This window comes from Anoplophora glabripennis, unplaced genomic scaffold (assembly GCF_000390285.2).
Source record: "Anoplophora glabripennis isolate ALB-LARVAE unplaced genomic scaffold, Agla_2.0 scaffold393, whole genome shotgun sequence".
NCBI lineage: Eukaryota > Metazoa > Arthropoda > Insecta > Coleoptera > Cerambycidae > Anoplophora > Anoplophora glabripennis.
In genome coordinates, this window is record NW_019416492.1 from 147,794 (window position 1) to 169,577 (window position 21,784).

At 34.0% G+C, this 21,784-nt stretch overlaps 1 protein-coding gene across 1 annotated transcript; it reads right to left on the reverse strand.

The window, feature by feature from the left end:
* Window positions 1-248: 248 nt before the first annotated feature.
* LOC108907737 lies at window positions 249-1,937 on the reverse strand. The gene is made up of 2 exons (XM_018711532.1): window positions 1,289-1,937; window positions 249-967 (listed from the first exon to the last, which is right to left on the reverse strand). Exons 1-2 carry the CDS (start codon window positions 1,935-1,937, stop codon window positions 249-251), a joined length of 1,368 nt encoding a protein of 455 aa, XP_018567048.1.
* Window positions 1,938-21,784: the final 19,847 nt, after the last annotated feature.

The following is a 21,784-nucleotide window of genomic DNA, read 5'->3' on the forward strand; positions in this document are numbered from 1 at the left end:
ACTACGACAAATCTATATCGTCTAAACTCCAATGCATTGACGTAACGATATTCAATTTGAAATGTTCAGCGAAATGGAAATTTAGAAAGCATTAAAGAGTAAATACTTGTGTCACGTTAATACTTTTAAACTTTAAGTTACTGATGTTTCATAATAATAAAAAAGACTATGTTACATTAAACTCTTTATTTAGATAATTATATTAAATAGAAAGAACTCTAACGTTGTGAACAATAAAAAAACAAGTCTCAATGATCAGCGGTCAGCCTTGGTTCACGCGCTTCCAAAATATTCCCTCTTTCAAGTTCACGAAATAGATCGATGTCTCGTGTGGCGGCACGATCCCCCAAATGTTTCAATTTGGCAAGCCTTTCCTTGGCTGAACGATAAAATCCATTCATCACATCAGGATAAGGGTGCACAAATTCCATAAGCTCGTTCTTGTTTATGACAAACACCTCTGTCGTTTCTATAGCCACCACGGCGTATTTCTGCTTCTGAAAGAAAAGACAACTAGTCCCGAACTCATCACCGTCGTCCAAATGGCACAATTCGTAGCCAGCCGAATTCGTGACGGCCACAGTGCCAGAGGATATGAAGTACACTTCACTTATTTCCGAACCTATGGTTACAATGATGTCGTTGGGAGAGAACGTTTCGGATTTCATGACTTCCATGATGCTGGCGATCGCAGAATGGGGCAATTGTTTAAAAAGTTCCACCTTCTGGATTATCTTCCTTGCACTAAACAGGAAAAGTTCTGCACGCAAATTATCGGATAGAGTGCTCCTAATCTGGTTCTCTTCGAAGTATTGTCCTTGAAATTTATACTTACAATACCGGAGTACCCTCTGTTTTATATTATCTGGCAAATGTTGGTTAGCCATGTAGTGTTGAAGTGTCGACATATTTCGTTGGTACATACTCTCAGAGACATCGGTTATGCCCAGCATACTCAAGATATCAGCTAGGAGATATAGAGTGTAAAGCCTCCCAGTGAAGGATATAATCACAGCATAGATTTGTTCGTTTGGAACGTCTATATACACATTTGGAATTCCGAAGAAAAGACAAAATACCAAACGGAAAGTTTCGAAATACTTCTGAGTTGATTCCATTGAATAAACAGCAGTTTTTATTATCCACGAACGACGAGGAAATGACTGCCTAATTAAATAATATAATATTGGCAATACAAGTATCATGAAAGAGAAGATGTGAAGGATAAGGTAAGTTTTCAGTGTATGGCATATGAGAGATGCTAGCGTTTTATTAAATTTTAAATTACCAAGAGAATAATTCATGTATTCTATTACGGTAGGAATCCTGACGCTGTAAGCAAATACACGAATAAAATAAGCGGACAACTCGGCAATCTTTTTAATCTCTTCTCTTTGTATTATCCAACGTGCCGGTAACTCTAATGCGAAATATGTACTCAAATAATCGAAAATGAAGTACGTAAATAAATACCTGCGTATTATCTTCTTGGATTCTAACACAATGCGATTATTCTTTTCATCGATGTATCCTCTGTTAAAAAATAATAAGATCAAGACCAGCTGAATGGGGGTCATCACTTTTCTGTGCACGTCCACTACACTGTCAGATATTTCGATATCTAAGAAATGTACGAATGGTTCCACTATAAGGAAGTAAAGCCATAAGATGACAAACGTCGCATTCAGAATTGCGTCGAGGGTGCTCAGAGGGTGAATCACAAAATAATGGGGACCGGAGATGTGCCTCCTTCTTTCTTTCATAGCTTCCGCCTTGTTACGGAACAGTTTCTTGCACCTGGTGTGATTGGGATTAACAACTATTAACTTCCTCAAAACTCTACCTAGTTTTTTAGCCCAATGTGCATTGGGAGCCAGTTTGGGAAGGCCGTAATCATCCTTAACCGGCAAACTGCACCTGTGCTGGTTTTTAGACATAGTTGGGATACGCGTCTGTTGAACAGTACTTGACAGTTTGTCAGAGCTATCACAGGTCACTACGGACTTTTGTTTCGTACAATGTAAGGAGAAACAATCCACTAGCTGAACGTCAAAGTGATAATACGTCAGATTGACAATCAATCAAAACTGAAAATTTAGCAATATATCAAATTTTAACGTTATACTGGGTGTTCGGAACTAAACCGACAAACGAAGACAGCAAATTCTACGGATAATTTCATATCGATTTGAAATAAATCGTCTTTTAGGCAGGGCTCTTTGACATTGCATGTTTTTGCAATGTCCAGATCGCTGTTTATCTAGGTTCTAGGAGGATCAGACTTAAGTTATATGTTAACTCTTATACGGACAGCCTTTTGATGTAAAAGTGATCTTTTAATTATAACCATAGGCGTCACATTTGAGAATGTCAACTGATATTGTTAATTATATTTTTTTATCTTCGATTGTTTGGTATTTTTAATATCAAAATCGAAAACTTCAGAGTATTCTAGATTAAAGAGGTACTTTTGTCTGGTACTTGGTTAGGATGTACCGTATGCGAGCAAAATCTATTTAAAATGTTTGTGTTTTTTTCGTACGATAATTATAAAATTTAGAAATTCTTTGCTAATATTTAGTGGTTGGCTTTGGAAAACAGATAACATAGCAACCGGTAACAATACTGTGAATATCAGTTTTAGAAATTATTTTCAATCAAAGTCTTTTTCTCCAAGTTCTTAATTTAAATTGTCATTTGCTAAATACAAAAAATTCAGTTGTTTAAAAATGTTCACGACAGAAGAATATGCCGATGCGCATTTAGTGTATGCTGGAATACAACGCAACTCGAACAGCGGCACGTCGACGTGTCGAAAAATTTCCGAATAGAAGACATCCTCTTCATAACACCTTTACTGAACTGCACCAAAGATTAAGAGAAACCCGATCAGTGATTCCTAAAAAACAAGACACATTACCGTAAGTTGAGGAAAACCCTAAAATTAGTGTAGAAGGCTGGCTGCAATGTATTCGAATATTTCAAAAACTACTATAATTATGAGACATTTTGCACAAGGAAAATCTATATCCTTTTCATTTTAGAAAAGTTCAGGCATTGAAAGACACCGATTCTCCCGCTAGTGTTGAATTTTCTAACTGGTTACGACACCAAAAAATTCGAAACCCTAATTTTTTTCTGATATTTTATTCTGTGAAGGAGGGAATTTTTTTAATATGCAGAATGCTCATCAGTATTCTTATGTTAGTGGCAACTCCCATGCTAAAAAGAGACGAAACATCAGGATATATTTAGCATAAATGTTTGGATAGAAGTTCTTGGAAATAATCTCCTAGAACCTGTGCAACTGCCTAATCGCCTAAATGGACAAGATTATATAAATTTTTTTGGAGTATATTTTACCAAATAAATTAGATGATATACCTTTGGATATTCGACAGAATTTGTGGTTTCACTTCGGGTAATTGTTCGCGAATTTTAGAATGCTACTTACGGACAACAGTGGATCGAAAGAGGGGGCCCAGTTGCTTGACCAGTAAGGTCTTTGAATTTAAAATCCTGGCGATTTTTGTGCTTGAGAATACCTAAAATCATTAGTCTATGTTCAACCTTTACAAACACGTGATCAACTTTGGGCACGAATTCAACACGCATGTAAAAAGTTTAGAACTGTAGTTGAATCTTCACAAGGATTCGTCAACCATACCCAAGAGAGCCACATATCATTTTCGAAGGAATTCGATGAGCTGACCACGATCCTGTAGTCAAAATGCATGATTTCACAACAAATTTCGGAGAACGTGAAATCTTTGTGAGAAAATTGATCCAAATATGGGTCAAAACAGATTTTTTCCTAATATATAATTTTCGCAGTATTTTGAGGTGTTCAACACGAGGTCATTAGTAAAATTTACCCATGACCTCGATATTTCTCAGACAATCTACTATTGGGTTAAAGCATACAAAATACTTTGTAGATAACTAAATTATCATTAAATATTCGTAAATAACAATACAACACATTGAAAGATTCTTATATACCCAAAATAAAATTTAAAAAATTAAAATTGTGCATGTGTAAAAAATGGGCAAGATAAATTGACTTAATTTCTTGAAGTGTACAATAAAATGCCTCTAATTTAAGTAAATTAAAACTGGAACTCATTCCATATAAAGAGGAATATTCAGTATTTTGTTAGTAAGGTGAAATAATAGCTTTGTAGATTAGGTACAGTAGAATTTCTATGATTTTTTCATCTTGTTAACACATAATTTGAGTTCATATTTATATACTTTATTAAACACGTTATGCATTCTTTTAATTTTATTTAATTAAAAATATATAGGTATATTTTTTAATGGCATTTCAAAAAGTTAGTATTAAGTTATTAATACTGATTTTGTATTTGTATTGGATTCATTATTCACTTAATTAATTATTAAATATTAAGCATCGTCCATCGACCCATCAGTGTTAAAAAGTGAAAGATTCCAGACAAAAGTTTTTATTTTGTAATTCCACGATAGTGACAGTGTAATTATTATAAAAAAGTAAAAAATAAGTGCCGATTACATTAAAAACGAGATTCTTATTTCTTACTTTGCTTAATTTATTATAGTTTGTGCACAAACTTGTTTTACAATGAACAGAGAAAACAATGCTTTTACTATTTATTTCCGAACGTGTCGATATGGTGTTAGTGTATGGTGCAGCCGGAGAAAATGTGCTTGTGGCGACTAGGCTGTACCGGGAACGATGGCCACAACGTCAACCCCCATTCAGCGGCTGCGAGATACGGGAAGTGTTATTCCTCGAGGAGAAGAACGTGGTCATCAAGTGAACCTTAATGTTGAAGATGCAGTGTTGGAAAATTTTGACGAAGACCCCACAATTAGTACTCGACGACTCGCAGAGCAAGTAGGAACCTCATCTCGTACCGTACATCGCATCTTAAGGTGCCAGCTGTTGCACCCCTATCATCTGCAACCAGTTCAACAGATTATACCCCCGGATTGTGATCAACGAATGCATTTTTGTAGATGGTTTTTACGGCAATGAGGCGACATTTACCCGTGATGAAGTGAATTTCCATAATATGCAAATATGGGCCGATGAAAATCCTCACGCGATTAGGGAAACTCAATATCGGTTCTCGGTAAATGTTTGGGCTGGCATAATAGGTGATGTATTTGTGGGTCCCTGTTTCTTTGAAGGGCGACTAAATGGACCAACATATGCTGACTTTTTGGAGAACCGGTTGCCTGAATTATTAGACGATGTGGCATTACAAGTTAGGGCACACATGTTTTATCTTCAAGATGGGGCTTCTCCACACAGTACAAGAGAAGTAACGACACTTTTGAATGAAATGTTTCCTCAGCGATGAATTGGACTCTTCGGTTCTGTGCCGTGGCCACCTCGGTCACAAGATCTAACTCCAATGAACTTCCATCTTTGGAGTCACTTGTAGTCATTGGTTTACAGTACCCCAATTGCTACGGTGGAACTCTTGCGAAACCGTATACTTGAAGCTGCTGACGCAATTAGGGGAATACCTGGAATTGTATACAAAAATAGAACTTTTTCGTATAAACCTTTTTTATTACAAATATCGTAGAAAATCTGTAGTTTAATTTTTATAGATTATAAACACCACACCCTGTATAGTAATATAATAAAAAGTATACTTAGATTTAAAGGTTTCGTTACGTCTACCTTCAGATTTTTTATTTATTAACCTCCATTAAAGATGTCGCTTTTCATTTTAGAAAAGAATATACGTCAAAAGATTATTTCATAAATCTGCCACATCGTTACACTTTAAGAATAAACATTTATCACCATGGCCATAGTTTACACGCAGAAATGACTGGCGTATTATTAATTTGTGAAGAATGATTGATATTATTGTCCTTGCTCATGTTACCCTCCAACGCCTCATTTAAATGGTCAAAAATATCATAAATACCCCCACGTTACTTTACCAGATTTATTGGAAGATNTTCCTCAGCGATGAATTGGACTCTTTGGTTCTGTGCCGTGGCCACCTCGGTCACAAGATCTAACTCCAATGAACTTCCATCTTTGGAGTCACTTGAAGTCATTGGTTTACAATACTCCAATTGCTACGGTGGAACTATTGCGAAACCATATACTTGAAGCTGCTGACGCAATTAGGGGAATGTCTGGAATTTGGGAAAATATTCGCCAAAATTGGGTGCGTCGGTGCCATGCCTGTATCCGCGCTAATGGGGATCAATTTCAATATTTTCTCTAGAAATGGTAAGTTTTATTTCATTTTGTTCCATATTTTGTTTAGTGCACGCAGTTGGCAACTACAGATGCTTACGGATGTTGTTTTGTTTGCGAACTCTTGCTGTAACAGCAATGCACTTAAGATAGTAATTACTATTAATTAATATAATAAGAAAATATCAGTTTGTTTTTTTAAATATCTATTTTCCTTAGTTTGTACTTTTGCATTGAAAAATTCCCCAAAAATTGAGAAGTATCTTTCTATATTTCAACGACGATTTGTTTACGCTGCTGGTCTACAGCACATAACTCATCGTACAGCACACGGACACGACCGTTCCAGAGAAAATATTTTGATCCATAATTGAACTTTAATTTACGAAAAAAAAACCGCAAAAATAGAACTTTTTCGTATAAGACTTTTTTTATTACAAATATCGTAGTAAATCTGTAGTTTAATTTTTATAAATTATAAACACCACACCCTGTATAGTTATATTAAAAAAGTATACTTAGATTTAAAGGTTTCGTTACGTCTACCTTCAGATTTTTTATTTATTAACCTCCATTAAAGATGTCGCTTTTCATTTTAGAAAAGATAGATATACGTCAAAAGATTATTTCATAAATCTGTCACATCGTTACACTTTAAGAATAAACANAAAAAGTATACTTAGATTTAAAGGTTTCGTTACGTCTACCTTCAGATTTTTTATTTATTAACCTCCATTAAAGATGTCGCTTTTCATTTTAGAAAAGAATATACGTCAAAAGATTATTTCATAAATCTGCCACATCGTTACACTTTAAGAATAAACATTTATCACCATGGCCATAGTTTACACGCAGAAATGACTGGCGTATTATTAATTTGTGAAGAATGATTGATATTATTGTCCTTGCTCATGTTACCCTCCAACGCCTCATTTAAATGGTCAAAATTATCATAAATACCCCCAAGTTGCTTTACCAGATTTATTGGAAGATCTTCCTGTAGCCATTCGCTACAACATATGGTTTATGCACGACGAAGTGTTTTTCAAATAAATGAATCAGTAGAGGAAATGAAGCAGCTGAGAGTTGGCCACAACGCTCATCACGCTCTATATCTCTAAAGATCGAGGAAGAGTTACGGAGACAAATACAAAATGCTGTCCATCATTTTAAGGACTGATGCATAGATCATTACTGCTCTTGGTTCGTTAGCTTCTACATTCCCGTCGTTGTTGACCCATTGGTCCTAATTTTTTTATTGTTGGTGACTCATCTTTAAACACGCTCTAAAAGTTTAGAACTAGTTTGGACCAATCCTATGGGCCGAATTCAGAGACCTCCCTAAATTTATACTAATCTTTCACTCATACCTAACTTATGCTCCACTCAACTTAGAGTGCCCTCATCTCAATCTCAATTCTGGTATTCAGAAATGTGTATAAATGAGTGACTAACTTGAGTGTGCATCAAACCACGAATTACTAGATAAGGGAACAGATGGCTACTCAAATATTACCAAAAATATGTCATCAGTGGAAATCTAATGTCACAGTATTTCTTTATTTTGAATTTGAATAACTCACGTTGAAAATATATACATAATAAATCACATTTAAATAATAAATAATGAAAATCGAAAGGTCTAATTAATTGTCCAGGTAAAAACGATCCTCATATAAACCATGATATCCCAAGTAATAATAATCATATTTAGTTCATTTTTCCTACTATGTACTTTATACAGAGTAGAATGAGTGACAAGTAATCGTTTATGACGTATGTAACGGAACTCATTTCTAAAAAATAATTATAATTTTTGTAGCGTTCACCTACAAATACCCTTTATTGTATACCTGGACTTAATTATTTGTAAAATATACTGCTGGAATATTATGAAACCACAAAATTAATAAATTAGGAACATATAAGCCCACGCCAGATCAGAGGCGGACTGGCTAGATGAACAGGCCCGGGAAACATTCATCGAGCGGCCCGTTTTTTGAAAGTTTCAGAATTTATTTTATTTTAAATAGGCTCTTCGTGAATGATTTATTTGAAATATTTGAAAAAAGTTAGCCATAGATAATTTGATATTGTTTTAAAAATAATTAATCTCACAATTTGTTTGTAGATAAAAATTAAAATCTTAAATTAAAATAATTTAGATTTTTTTAAAATGGATAAGTAGTAGTTGGAAGGTATAAGAAGTTAAAGCATTATTCTTTTTAATAAATAAATAATCATTAAAATATATATTTTGTATCANTTTTTTTATGCGCATAGAAAAATGTTCATTTTTAGTGATATTTGAAAGCCAAAAAGCCAAAAATCTCCGTGGATATACAATTCATCCAAACCAAAACAGATACCGCCTAGTCTATTTCTTCACTTTCACTTTCATCACATTGACGTGTTTCATACTCGTCCAATGGAGTTTGTACAAGTTTTTTCCACTGGTGTGCTAAATTTGTTAATTCATCTCTTAGTTTTTGAGGAGTTATTTCTGGTTCATATATGACCCATTTCTCACACAGTTTGTGAAAACCTGGAGCTTTTAAGCCTCAGATCACACGTAATTGTCGGCCAAGGTGAAGTCGACATTTCTTATTTTACTCCCTTAGGTGTGTAATATATACTTTTTTTCATTTCTTTCCAAATTTTTTGCTCAAAATTTTTTCCAATATTTGTTTTTCAATTTTTTTTCATATTTTATCAATTTTTTTTTTAATTTTGATCTCAAAAATATATTTCATCCTTCTACAGCGCGGACCGGCCCAAAATGACCGCGGCCCATCGGGAAACCTCCCGAGTTCCCGCATAGCCAATCTGCCTCTGCGCCAGATACCACTAATATGTCACTAACCTAGCATCCATTTGTGAGGGCAATTTAAGTGACTCATTGAAGTATAATTGTTTATGAATACGATTAGAGTGAGTTTAGTACGCGATAAGTGTGAGTGGAACTTTAGTGAGATCTATGAATTTGGGCCTAGATTTCAAGTTCCCATGCCAGAGAAACTCACCCATACCAAGTTTTGTGTATTTACTAGAGTTAATAACGAAGTTATGGAAGAAAAACTAAAATAAAATTGTAATTTCAACACCCTGTATCTAAAAAATATTAAATTTTGAACTAAGGTAATTTGAATTAGATCATCGTATTTTGGACCCAGAAATATGTGGTAGAATTTTGTCCAAGCCTTTTAGAGACCCTCTATTTAAAACAGTTCAATTATAGACATCATATTTTTTTACTTATAACATTTTAAATATGAAGATAAACACATATATTAAATACAAAATGAGTCTAAGTGCACATAGTTATAGCAAAAAATCACTTATTTGAAGTAGAAATAGCGAAACTTAATAGCGAAAAATTGAAACTATTTTTTTTTTTTTTTGTAAAACGACAATATTACGCCAGGGGTGCGGAGCTAGTACAACAGTTTCTATGATATGCGTGTTTTGTTACATCTACGAAACCAGCCCCCTCCCCAGTTTTCGAGGGCGCTTAATTCGAATTTGAGGTTCGTTGAATTTCTAACCCTCGCAATTGGCGAAAAACCACCCCTCTTTTTATTTCGGGACCCCGTGATAACTCTATATCCCCTTCCTACCACGAGCCTCCTCAATCCTCGCAACCCACAAGAATGGATCAAATCTACACCCAATCTGATTTTATGCAATTTTTTTCTGCACATCTACACATCTACACGATTATTTAAGGATTGTAAGATATTGTCGGTATGTTCACCCTCGAAAATGGAAAGTTACCTTGTTGGATTTTGTAAAAACAAATTCGGAGTAGTTCAATGACGTGGAGAGGGTTAAGGAGGGTCGCGATCATCATATTCTGAAAACGGCGGGATGAGCATAGAGCTTGTTTTTAGGGCGAGAACGAAAATTAACGGTGGTTATAGTCCGTTCGAGAGGGTTGCGAGGGTTAAAGAGAGTAGTGAGCATCATATTCGTCATCAGCATCCTCAAAAAGGTTCGGCCCTTTCCCTCTCGGAGTTCCTCACTCATCCGTCCTTCCCGAATTGAAAGCCGAATCAGGAAAACGCTTAGTTTTCCGTTTTCCGATATTTTCTGAATATTAATATCGACCGTCATTGGTTTGTCAGTGGTGAATTTTATGTATTGTAAATAAATGGAAGTAAACCTATTGGAAAAAGTGGTTTTTCTGATCAAGGCCCCTGGTTTACACTTTATTCCATTGCTGTTACCTGGACTATTTGGGTGAAAACTGCTCCAAATTTTTTCCATTTTGTCCAAATATATAATTTTCGAAGTATTCTGAGGCGGTGAACGATGCCATTACTAAAATTTACACATATGACCTCTATATTTCTCAGAAAATCCACTATTTGGGTGAAAACATACAAAATACTTGGTAGATAACTAAATTATCATTAAAAATTCATATACAAGGTGGTCCAGATTTTAATAGACATATTATGATGCAGTTTTCCAGATATTTAAAAAAAATTGTTTATTTTTATTAATTTCAACGCCCTGTATCTCATAAACGGTAGTTTTCTGCGTCTATGTTCATAGAGCATTTTTGTTATTTATAACTTTCCCGAAGTTTGTCTATTAAAATCTGGACCACCCAATTTGTTTCATTTTTCCCGATTTCAACGCTTTGTTTACTTGAATAATATGTCTCATAACTCGTAAACCATTCACTTTTCGATAAAAATAAAATAATGTTTTTTCATCCGGAATATTTCAGACCATTATAAAATGTATTCATATTACCTATTAATTCAGTGGCGTAGAAGTTTTACTTTAAATAAGAAAACGACACCCTTGTTTCTCCGCCACTGGTCTTTGAATTTGGACTATGTGTATACAAAACTACGGGAAATATTTGAAAAAAAATGTGTACCAAATTTGGATAAATTTGATAAAGCCGTTTTCCAGATATTTAAAAAAATTGTTTTATTTTTGTTAATTTCAACGCCCTGTATCTCATAAGCGGTGGCTTTCTGCGCCTATGTTCATAGAGCAAAGTGATGTTAATTTTTGTTGTTTAGTAGTTTCCGGAAGTTTGTCTATTAAAATCTGGACCACCCTGTATACTTTTCCTTTTTTGAAAACTTTAATATCAAGAATTTTATTTCATAAAAATAATGGTAAAGCCGTATTTGTTGACATGGTCTAACATTTATTTCGAAAACGGTACATTCTAGTAACAAGAATACATTTTTGTAAAGCTCTGTACTCGATAATAATAGTAAATCTCACAAATACAAAATTTTTGAAATTACGTGTTTTTCTGAAACGTCAAGATGACAACTATAAACTAAAGAAGTCAAAAGATTTGTCAAATAAACAACTAGAAACGTTTATTACTCAAGCTCCAGACTTAATGAATAAAGTACATTTAAATGTTAAAATTTTCAAATATCTAGATATTAGTTTTTCCTTTTCAGGTTGCCTTAATATTTGCTGTTGCCGATGCATGTCGCCGTGATGAACTGTGTCAATTAAATTTGAATGATATAGATGATTTAGGATCAAAGCTTTTGATTAAAATACCGGATAATAAAATGAAAAAATCAAGATTATTTGTGATAAAGGAAACTTATATGTCATTGTACAGAATATATTGAGATGTATGGAAATGTGACATATTTAATAAAGTAAATATTGGTTTGGAAATTAAAAATAAAACTGAGAAAATTAATGTATCAAATTGGCAGTAATAAATGTATAATATTATGTATTATAAATTGCATATATGAAAGGGGTAAAATGAAAGAAATAAGTATCTGACAGTAATAGTTTGTCAAATAAGAATTTAAAAGAAATTAAAATGATAGGAGATTTCAGAATAGTAATGATTTGTAATGATAAAATTAAATTGATTTTTTTTATATAAATGAGAAAAATATTGTAAAATAGTTATTAAGTAATGAGCAGTGGAAAATTAAAACGTAGAAACAGGAGTGCGGTTATTTGGAAACAGGAAGAAAAAAAAAGTTTGTGAGTAGATTTTTGAAAATTGATGGAAGGAAATAATTAATCAAAAAGTTAAGATAAATACGAAGAAAAGATAATTTAAACATTAAAAAGTCCATAAATAACTAAAGAAGACAGAAACCGTAAATATAAGACATAAACAGGAATAGAAAAAGGTAACTAATTGACAAGTATTAAATTATAAACATAAACATTTCCCAGAGGGTAGAGTCTCCTGTGGAGGATCAAATACAAAATAACAAATCATATACCAGATATAATAGAGGAGCAGACAGACAGTAGAAGATTTATTCTTGTAACAGAGCAGTTAGGTAGAGAGTTGCAGTTTGAACTTTAGACAAACGAGACAGAATCATCAAAGTTGAACGGAAGGAGCAAAACTATGTCTAAAATTGGAAACTATAGTTGTGGGAGATTTTGTATATAATTGTAAATAGAAATAAGTAATTTAGTTAATAGTACTGGCATAGGTTACGTAGAGAAAATATAAATTCATCTAAATTGTGTCCAAGAAAGAATCAATTTAATTTAATATACTTAATTTTTTTTGAAAATCAGGATTTCATTCTTTGATTTAAAGTTTGACAAAAATTAAAGTTTTATTGGAGTCATTTAAAAAATAATAATAATAAAAGACAGTGATTGTTTCTTCTAAAGAACCACCCCCTGGAGGGAATAGAGTTTTGTGCTACATTATACAGGAAAAATATTACCTTCAAGTTTATTTTATATTGAAGGATTCTTTTTAATTTCAAAATTAATAAATTTTCATATCACCCAAAATTTAATTCTAAGAATAATTTATTTTGGTGAAAAGAAATCTAAATTTATAAAATAAAGAAAAACAGTATATAAACTTTCACTGATACTGGTATCTATATTTAAGCATATGAAGGTAACTAGATTTTCTTGTTTGACTATATGAGCTATCCGAAAGTACATAAACATAAATTGTATACATACAGGGTCGGAAAGTCCCCATGGTTCATTGGCCGTTACGTGAGAGCGATAAAGAAAGTCATAGAAACCCGTGCGATAGAGAAAGATGGCTATAATGAAGGCGTCTAATAGTCATCGCCCATTTCGCCCTTCCACAAATCGCACGGATTTCTATGACTTACTTTATCGCTCCACGTAACGGCCGATGAACTATGGGGACTTTCCGACCCTGTAAATAAAATACACGACAAATAAATTATATAACAATATGTTGCATGCCGCCCAGAAAATTTTTAAGTTGCCGCTGTTTCTTTAAATATTCAAATGGCAAAGGTTGGAGGCAAGTAGTAGGAATAAATCAGTTTTGTAAAATAAATCAAAATTTTTAAATTTGCCAAATGCAGACAGGACATTGTTTTCGTCAATCCTTTGCGGCCATTTTGGTCAATTCTGGAGTAGATTTAATTGCATTAAAAAGACATGGGGGATGGAAATCTTCAAACGTGGCCGAAGGATATACAGGATGTGAAACAATAAACCATTATTATGCTTTTACTAACCATGAATATGACGTTATGCATTTTATTTATGGTTTCTGTAATGGAAATAGTCTGGCGGCTCAAAAAGTGTATCGACAACTGTTCCCTGATAAAAGGCAACCTTCCGCAAGATTGTTTGGGAAAATTCATGCAAGAACCATGGAATGAGAAGCCCTAACTGTTGATAGATATCATGAAGGAGGCGTAGGCATGATTTAGACGAAGTAATTTTAGGGTTTTTTAACGTAATCCTACTGCGAGTAGGTAGTAGGTAGTTAATCAGAAAGAAAGTTTTTTTTTAAATATCCAAATAATAAAACCCCTTTGGAGTGCCACATCGCAGTAACGGTGCTCCGGAGGACCAATGTTTATAGGAGCTTCTTTACTGTATTTGGCTCTACCTTCACTTCCTTAAATTTTGTACCAATTTTTGCAAACACCCTGTTTAGAGGAATCTTTTGCAAATAAACTAGACATATGTAGTAGATAAATTATTTAGAGGATGGAGAAACAAAGAGAAATTTGCAGATAGGTAATAATATTGTCGAAGAAGAAATAATTAACAGCAATAATGCGCCGACTTTTCGTGTAAAATTTGGCCACTCTGTTAATAAAGTTTGGTCCTGCTGCAATTCGATTTAGGAACCAATTGCAAAATTCAAGACGATTGGGGAAATTAGCTGGTTCTAAAGCTTGAACTTTTTGAAAATGGTACGGGTTGAGTGAATTCCCGCGCAATATCGCCAAACTTTGGTTTGTGATATCTTCAATTATCTTGAAATTGTTCTTGCGGAAACAGTACGCTGCTCCTCGACTACATTTAAAACAGCCTCTATCACATTTAAGTCATTTTGTCGATGTCTCCTGCACGTTCTCTGCGAGGTATGATAGAACCCGTGTCACGAAGACTTGTACAATTGTCCGCGGGCTGGGGAAGTTCTATCGATCAGGGATACGCCTGCGATATTCGATTGCAGCGGCATTTGCGTTCTGTACACACTCTCCGTATAAAAAATCACCACATCCACATATTCGGCATTCGTATACAAAGCCATCACGACCGACACTTTAAACAATTGGAGATAGACTAAACTAACGGTTTCGCGTGTCTGTGTCTTTTCAATCTACATCCCCTCTCCATCTTTATGATGTGATGTTCACTCCTTTGCGGGAAAAATGCGGGAGATATTGAGGGTGGTAGATTTGAATAAACGCTTTAAATTCTTAATGGTTTTGTAACCGTGTGTAGTATATTTTGTATATTCGGGTATTTAGTGTGCCGACTTTTTTTATTTGATAAAATACGGTGTGCCTACAAACCTCAGCTTTATTTATTTTCTTTTAACGAAAGTTGACTTCGAGAAGTCAGGCTTGTTAAAACATTTTGCACTAAGTTTATACAATTATTAAAATTATTTATAATAAAATACAGCATGATCCTTTATTTACTTGCATTTTATTGGTTTCGTACATATGTATCCCTATATTAAAGCGGATTAAAATGTAAACCACAGATTATGATGTGAACTTGGCAACGCTGTTCGCTTCAGCTGACGATTTGTTCGTGACATTACGTTACAAAATTGTCCGAGCATCCGGGCATCTTAGTTATGGGTTGATTTCCTTCATTTTTAAAAGTCGAGTAAAAATTTTTTTTTCGATTTTCTGTCTTTATTAAGCCTTCCGAATACGTGGTTAAAATTAATGACATTATGACTGAATCACCCTGTAGATAAAAAAACGGTACGTGATTGTTATTGTACTGTTTGCTCATCATTACCTAGCAAAAAGGACTATAATACTAGAATATGGTATTTTGGGGTATGATTGGACCGAAAAAATACACATTTCCGAACGAAATTTATTTTCCTCAGCGACAGTAAGATATTGTATGGTCACAAATAAATTTCTTCCACCGTATAAAAACATATCTCGTTGAAATATGGCTTTAATTTATATTATACCTATTGTTTCGAAATTAATGCAACAAAATTTGGTCACAGATTCTTAAGAAAAATATAGGGGATCCGTATTTTTTATTTTGCTAAGTCGCACCCTCTTTCGGAATTACAGCCCCCTGAAATCCGCCCGTAAGAATAGTATTTTTTATATCTCAGGACCCTGATGTACGAGAATTACTAAATTTGGTACACAGGGGTTTTATGGCATGTGAAATTTGATAGTGATAGTGGCGTTTTGGCGGGGAACCCCCTTAAGACACTTTTTCGTGGGCCCCATTGTCTTTGAAGCCAAAATAATTTGGTCGTATATTTGAGTTTCTTAAAAATGATCAGTTCGCTAGAAAGCCATTGAATTTAAAAACTTTTTGTCTCTTGATATTTTGTTAGTAGAACACAATATTTGCGAGAAAAATTGCGAATCACGATATGCATTCGATAACACTTTGCCATTTTTCTCGAAACATTGCGTTTTACGACAAAAGTATATTGATGATATACTGATATTTTTAAAGAAAAAAATGGTACGCCAATGGTTTTTTTCAATTCGACAGACATCCATATAGTAGGAAATGCTTTTGCAATTTGGAGCACAACATTGACGTTTAGTTCTACCAGGTAAACTCATTCTGGATAAAAAAACGAATAAAAAAACTGTAAGGCAGTTCAGACGATTGATTCAATAAGTCCCTTATTACATTAATCTAAAACAAAGTGTGAGTGAATGAAGAGATTTAAACTACTATATGACAACTAAGATCAAAAGAGATATAAAGAGACAGAGATTCACCAATATTCAGTCGCGAAAAAGTCTACAGACTCGATCTGTGATTGCAGATTTCTATTTAACAATTTCTATAAAGGACAATGTTTTGCCGCACCAACGCGAGATGGCCTCAGTGAATGCATGCTCCGTCCACCCTATCCAATAAAATCTTCTTATTTATTTATTCACATGTGCATAACTACAATACTAGAAGATAGCCGTTAAGAGTAGCGTTAAGAGAATATGGAGGAAGGTACTTACTGTATGCAGCCTCGAATTTATTAACGGTGCGTTAGCTACTGGATTGGAGCACGAAGTTCCATAGTGGATAGTACTGGCACAGCATTTCAATGATGTGTTGACCGAGATATGGGAATCGGCAACAGAAAATTAGTTGCATGCACTAGATATTTATTCACCAGGATAAACATGTGTACTAGAACTGTTCTATGTGTAAACTGAGACAAAACAAGGACCTTGGGGTTGAAGAGAAGTTCTAACTGAAGGACAGTGGGAGTAAGCGATTGACAAACACCCATTCGCCCAGAGACAAAGTTCAGATTATTGCAAAAAATTTTAAACTAGGCCTAAATTTCTTATAAATAAGAACTCAACTTACTCAAAGAGAGCAACTCATTTGAGACAGATTGACAATTGAATAAAATGTAATTCTAAGGGAGCTATTAAACAGAAACAAGACATTTTTTTATTGGGATAGCAAACTTATGGCAACGTGATTTTTTGTTGTCTCTGCAAATATTTTACTAACAGTAGCTAAAATATCCTACGATTATAGGTGGACTAGCCTATTTTAAGTGCAGGTATCATGTGTCCTTCCAGGAAAACAAACTACATTGATGTTTTTTAAAACATTGCTTGTCAATACCGTATTTAATAAGTATTTTAGTTTTTTCTTTACTAACAGAATTCATTTAAATTAATTGAATACCTTTTACCTATTGAATTAAATGATAAAAATCAAATTATAACATTGATGACGTGTTTCAGCCTCAGAAATGCTGCAATAAATATAACAAATATTAGATTTGTGTCCCTTTGACACTTACTACGACAAATCTAAATGGTCTAAACTCCAGTGCATTGACGTAACGGTATTCAATTTGAAATGTTCAGCGAAATGAAATTTTAGAAAGCATTAAAGATTAAATATTTGTGTCACGTTAATACTTTTAAACTTTAAGTTACTGTTGTTACATTTAAATAAAAAAGACTATGGACCATTAAACTCTTTATTTAGATAGTTATATTAAATAGAAAGAATTCTAACGTAGTGAACAATAAAAAAAAACAAGTCTTAATCATTAGCGGTCAGCCTTGCTTCACGCGCTTCCAAAATATTCCCTCTTTCAAGTTCACGAAATAGATCGATGTCTCGTGTGGTGGCACGATCCCCCAAATGTTTCAATTTGGCAAGCCTTTCCTTGGCTGAACGATAAAATCCATTCATCACATCAGGATAAGGGTGCACAAATTCCATAAGCTCGTTCTTGTTTATGACAAACACCTCTGTCGTTTCTATAGCCACCACTGCGTATTTCTGCTTCTGAAAGAAAAGACAACTAGTCCCGAACTCATCACCGTCGTCCAAATGGCACAGTTCGTAGCCAGCCGAATTCGTGATGGCCACAGTGCCAGAGGATATGAAGTACACTTCACTTATTTCCGAACCTATGGTTACAATGATGTCATTGGGAGAGAACGTTTCGGATTTCATGACTTCCATGATGCTGGCGATCGCAGAATGGGGCAGTTGTTTGAAAAGTTCCACCTTCTGGATTATCTTCCTTGCACTAAACAGGAAAAGTTCTGCACGCAAATTATCGGATAGAGTGCTCCTAATCTGGTTCTCTTCGAAGTATTGTCCTTCAAATTTAAACTTACAATACCGGAGTACCCTCTGTTTTATATTATCTGGCAAATGTTGGTTAGCCATGTAGTGTTGAATGGACGACATACTTCGTTGGTACATACTCTCAGAAACACCGGTTATGCCGAGCATACTCAAAATATCAGCTAGAAGATATAGAGTGTAAAGCCTCCCAGTGAAGGATATAATCACAGCATAGATTTGTTCGTTGAGAACCTCTATATACATATATGGAATTCCGAAGAAAAGACAAAATACCAAACGGAAAGTTTCGAAATACTTCTGAGTTGATCCCATTGCATAAAAAGCAGTTATTTTTATCCACGAACGACGAGGAAATGACTGCCTAATTATATAATATAATATTGGCAAAACAAGTATCATGAAAGAGAAGATGTGAAGGATAAGGTAAGTTTTCAGTGTATGGCATATGAGAGATGCCAGCGTTTTATTAAATTTTAAATTACCAAGAAAATAATTCAAGTATTCTATTACGGTAGGAATCCTGACGCTGAAAGCAAATACACGAATAAAATAAGCGGTCATCTCGGCAATCCTTTTAATCTCTTCTCTTTGTATTATCCAACCTGCCGGTATCTCTAATGCGAAATATGTACTCAGATAATCGAAAATGAAGTACGTAAATAAATACCTGCGTATTATCTTCTTAGATTCTAACACAATGCGATTATTCTTTTCATCGATGTATCCTCTGTTAAAAAATAATAAGATCAAGACCAGCTGAATGGGGGTTATCACTTTTCTGTGCACGTGCACTACAATGTCAAATATTTCATCATCTAAGAAATTTATGATTGGTTCCACTATAAGGAAGTAAAGCCATAAGATGACAAACGTCGCATTCAGAATTGCGTCGAGGGTACTCAGAGGGTGAATCACAAAATAATGGGGACCGGAGATGTGCCTCCTTCTTTCTTTCATAGCTTCCGTCTTGTTACGGAACAGTTTCTTGCATCTGGTGTGATTGGGATTAACAACTATTAACTTCCTCAAAACTCTACCTAGTTTTCTAGCCCAATGTGCATTGGGAGCCAGTTTGGGAAGGCCGGAATCATCCTCAACCGGCAAACTGCATCTGTGCTGGTTTTTAGACATAGTTGGGATACGCGTCTGTTGAACAGTACTTGACAGTTTGTCAGAGCTATCACAGGTCACTACGGACTTTTGTTTCGTACAATGTAAGGAGAATCAATCCATTAGCTGAACGTCAAAGTGATAATACGTCAGATTAACAATCAATCAAAACTGAAAATTTAGCAAAATATCAAATGTTAAAGTTATACAAGGTGTTCAGAACTAAACCGAAAAACGAAGACAGCAAATTCTACGGATGATTTCATATCGATTTGAAATAAATCGTCTTTAAGGCAGGGCTCTTTGACATTGCTTGTTTCTTGCTATTTCTTTAATTGTCCAGATCGCTGTTTATCTAGGAGGATCAAACTTAAGTAATATGTTAACTCTTATACGGACAGCCTTTTGATGTAAAAGTGATCTTTTAATTATAACCATAGGCGTCACATTTAAGAATGTCAACTGATATTTTTAATTATATTTTTTTATCTTCGAATTTTTGGTATTTTTTTTATCAAAATCGAAAACTTCGGAGTATTCTAGATTAAAGAGGTACTTTTGTCTGGTACTTAGTTAGAATGTACCGTATGCGAGCAAAATCTATTTCAAATGTTTGTGTTTTTTTCGTACGATAATTATAAAATTTAGAAATTCTTTGCTAATATTTAGTGGTTGGCTTTGGAAAACATATAACATAGCAACCGGAAACTATACTGTGAATATCAGTTTTAGAAATTAGTTTTCAATCAAAGTCTTTTTCTCCAAGTTCTTAATTTAAATTATCATTTGCTAAATACAAAAAAATCAGTTGTTTAAAAATGTTTACGACAGAAGAATATCCCAATGCGCATTTAGTGTATGCTGAAATACAACGTAACTCGAACAGCGGCATGTCGACGTGTCGAAAAATTTCCGAATAGAAGACATCCTCTTCATAGCACCTTTACTGAACTGCACCAAAGATTAAGAGAAACCGGATACACATTACCGGAAGTTGAGGAAAACCCTGAAATTAGTGTAGAAAGCTGGCTACAATGTATTCGATTATTTCAAAAACTACTATATGAGACATTTTGCACAAGGAAAACCTATATCCTTTTCATTTTAGAAAAGTTCAGGCATTGAAAGACACCTATTCTCCCGCTAGTTGCGGCACCAAAAAATTCGAAACCCTAATTTTTTTCTGATATTTTATTCTGCGAATGACGGAATTTTTAATATGCAGAATGCTCATCAGTATTCTTATGTTAGTAGCAACTCCCATGCTAAAAAGAGACGAAACATCAGGATAGATTTAGCATAAATGTTTGGATAGAAGTTCTTGGAAATAATCTAGAACCTGTGCAACTGCCTAATCGCCTAAATGGAGATTATATACATTATTTTGGAGTATATTTTACCAAATTTATTAGATGATATACCTTTGGATATTCGACAGAATTTATGGTTTCACTTCGAGTAATTGTTCGCGAATTTTAGAATGCTACTTACGGACAGCAGTGGATCGAAAAAGGGGGTCCAGTTGCTTGACCAGTAAGGTCTCTGAATTTAAATCCTGGCAATTTTTGTGCTTGAGAATACCTAAAATCATTAGTCTATTGTCAACCATTACAAACACGTGATCAACTTTGGGCACGAATTCAACACGCATGTAAAAAGTTTAGAACTGTAGTTGAATCTTCACAAGGATTCGTCAACATACCTACACAAAAAAAGACCACACCCAAGAGAGCCACATATCATTTTCGAAGGAATTCGATGCGCTGACCACGATCCTGTAGTCAAAATTCATGACTTCACAAGAAATTTCGGTGAAATCTTTGGGAGAAAATTGATCCAAATATGGGTCAAAACAGATTTTTTCCTAATATATAATTTTCGCAGTATTTTGAGGTGCTCAACACAATGTCATTAGTAAAATTTACTCGTGACCTCGATATTTCTCAGAAAATTCACTATTTGGGTTAAAGCATACAAAATACTTTGTAGATAACTATATTAGCATTAAAAATTCGTATCTGTATAAAACAACAACACAACACATTGACAGATTCTTATATACCTAAAATAAAATTAAAAAAATTAAAATTGTGCATCAGTGTAAAAAATCGGCAAGATAAATTGACTTAATTTCTGTAAGTGTACAATAAATGCCTCTAATTTAAGTAAATTAAAACTGGAACTCATTCCATATAAAGAGGAATATTCAGTATTTTGTTAGTAAGGTGAAATAATAGCTTTGTAGAGTACAGTAGAATTTCTATCATTTTTTCATCTTGTTAACATATAATTTGAGTTCATATTTATATACTTTGTTAAACACGTTATGCATTCTTTTAATTTTATTTAATTAAAAATATATAGGTATATTTTTTAATGGCATTTCAAAAGGTTAGTAGC

Excerpts from the sequence above, each read along its gene's own strand:
- LOC108907737 (XM_018711532.1), bottom strand. The coding sequence starts at position 1,937 with ATGTCTAAAAACCAGCACAGGTGCAGTTTGCCGGTTAAGGATGATTAC. Across the intron at positions 968-1,288 it reads ATACATGAATTATTCTCTTG|CTGATATCTTGAGTATGCTG; the intron begins GTAATTTAAAAT and ends TATATCTCCTAG.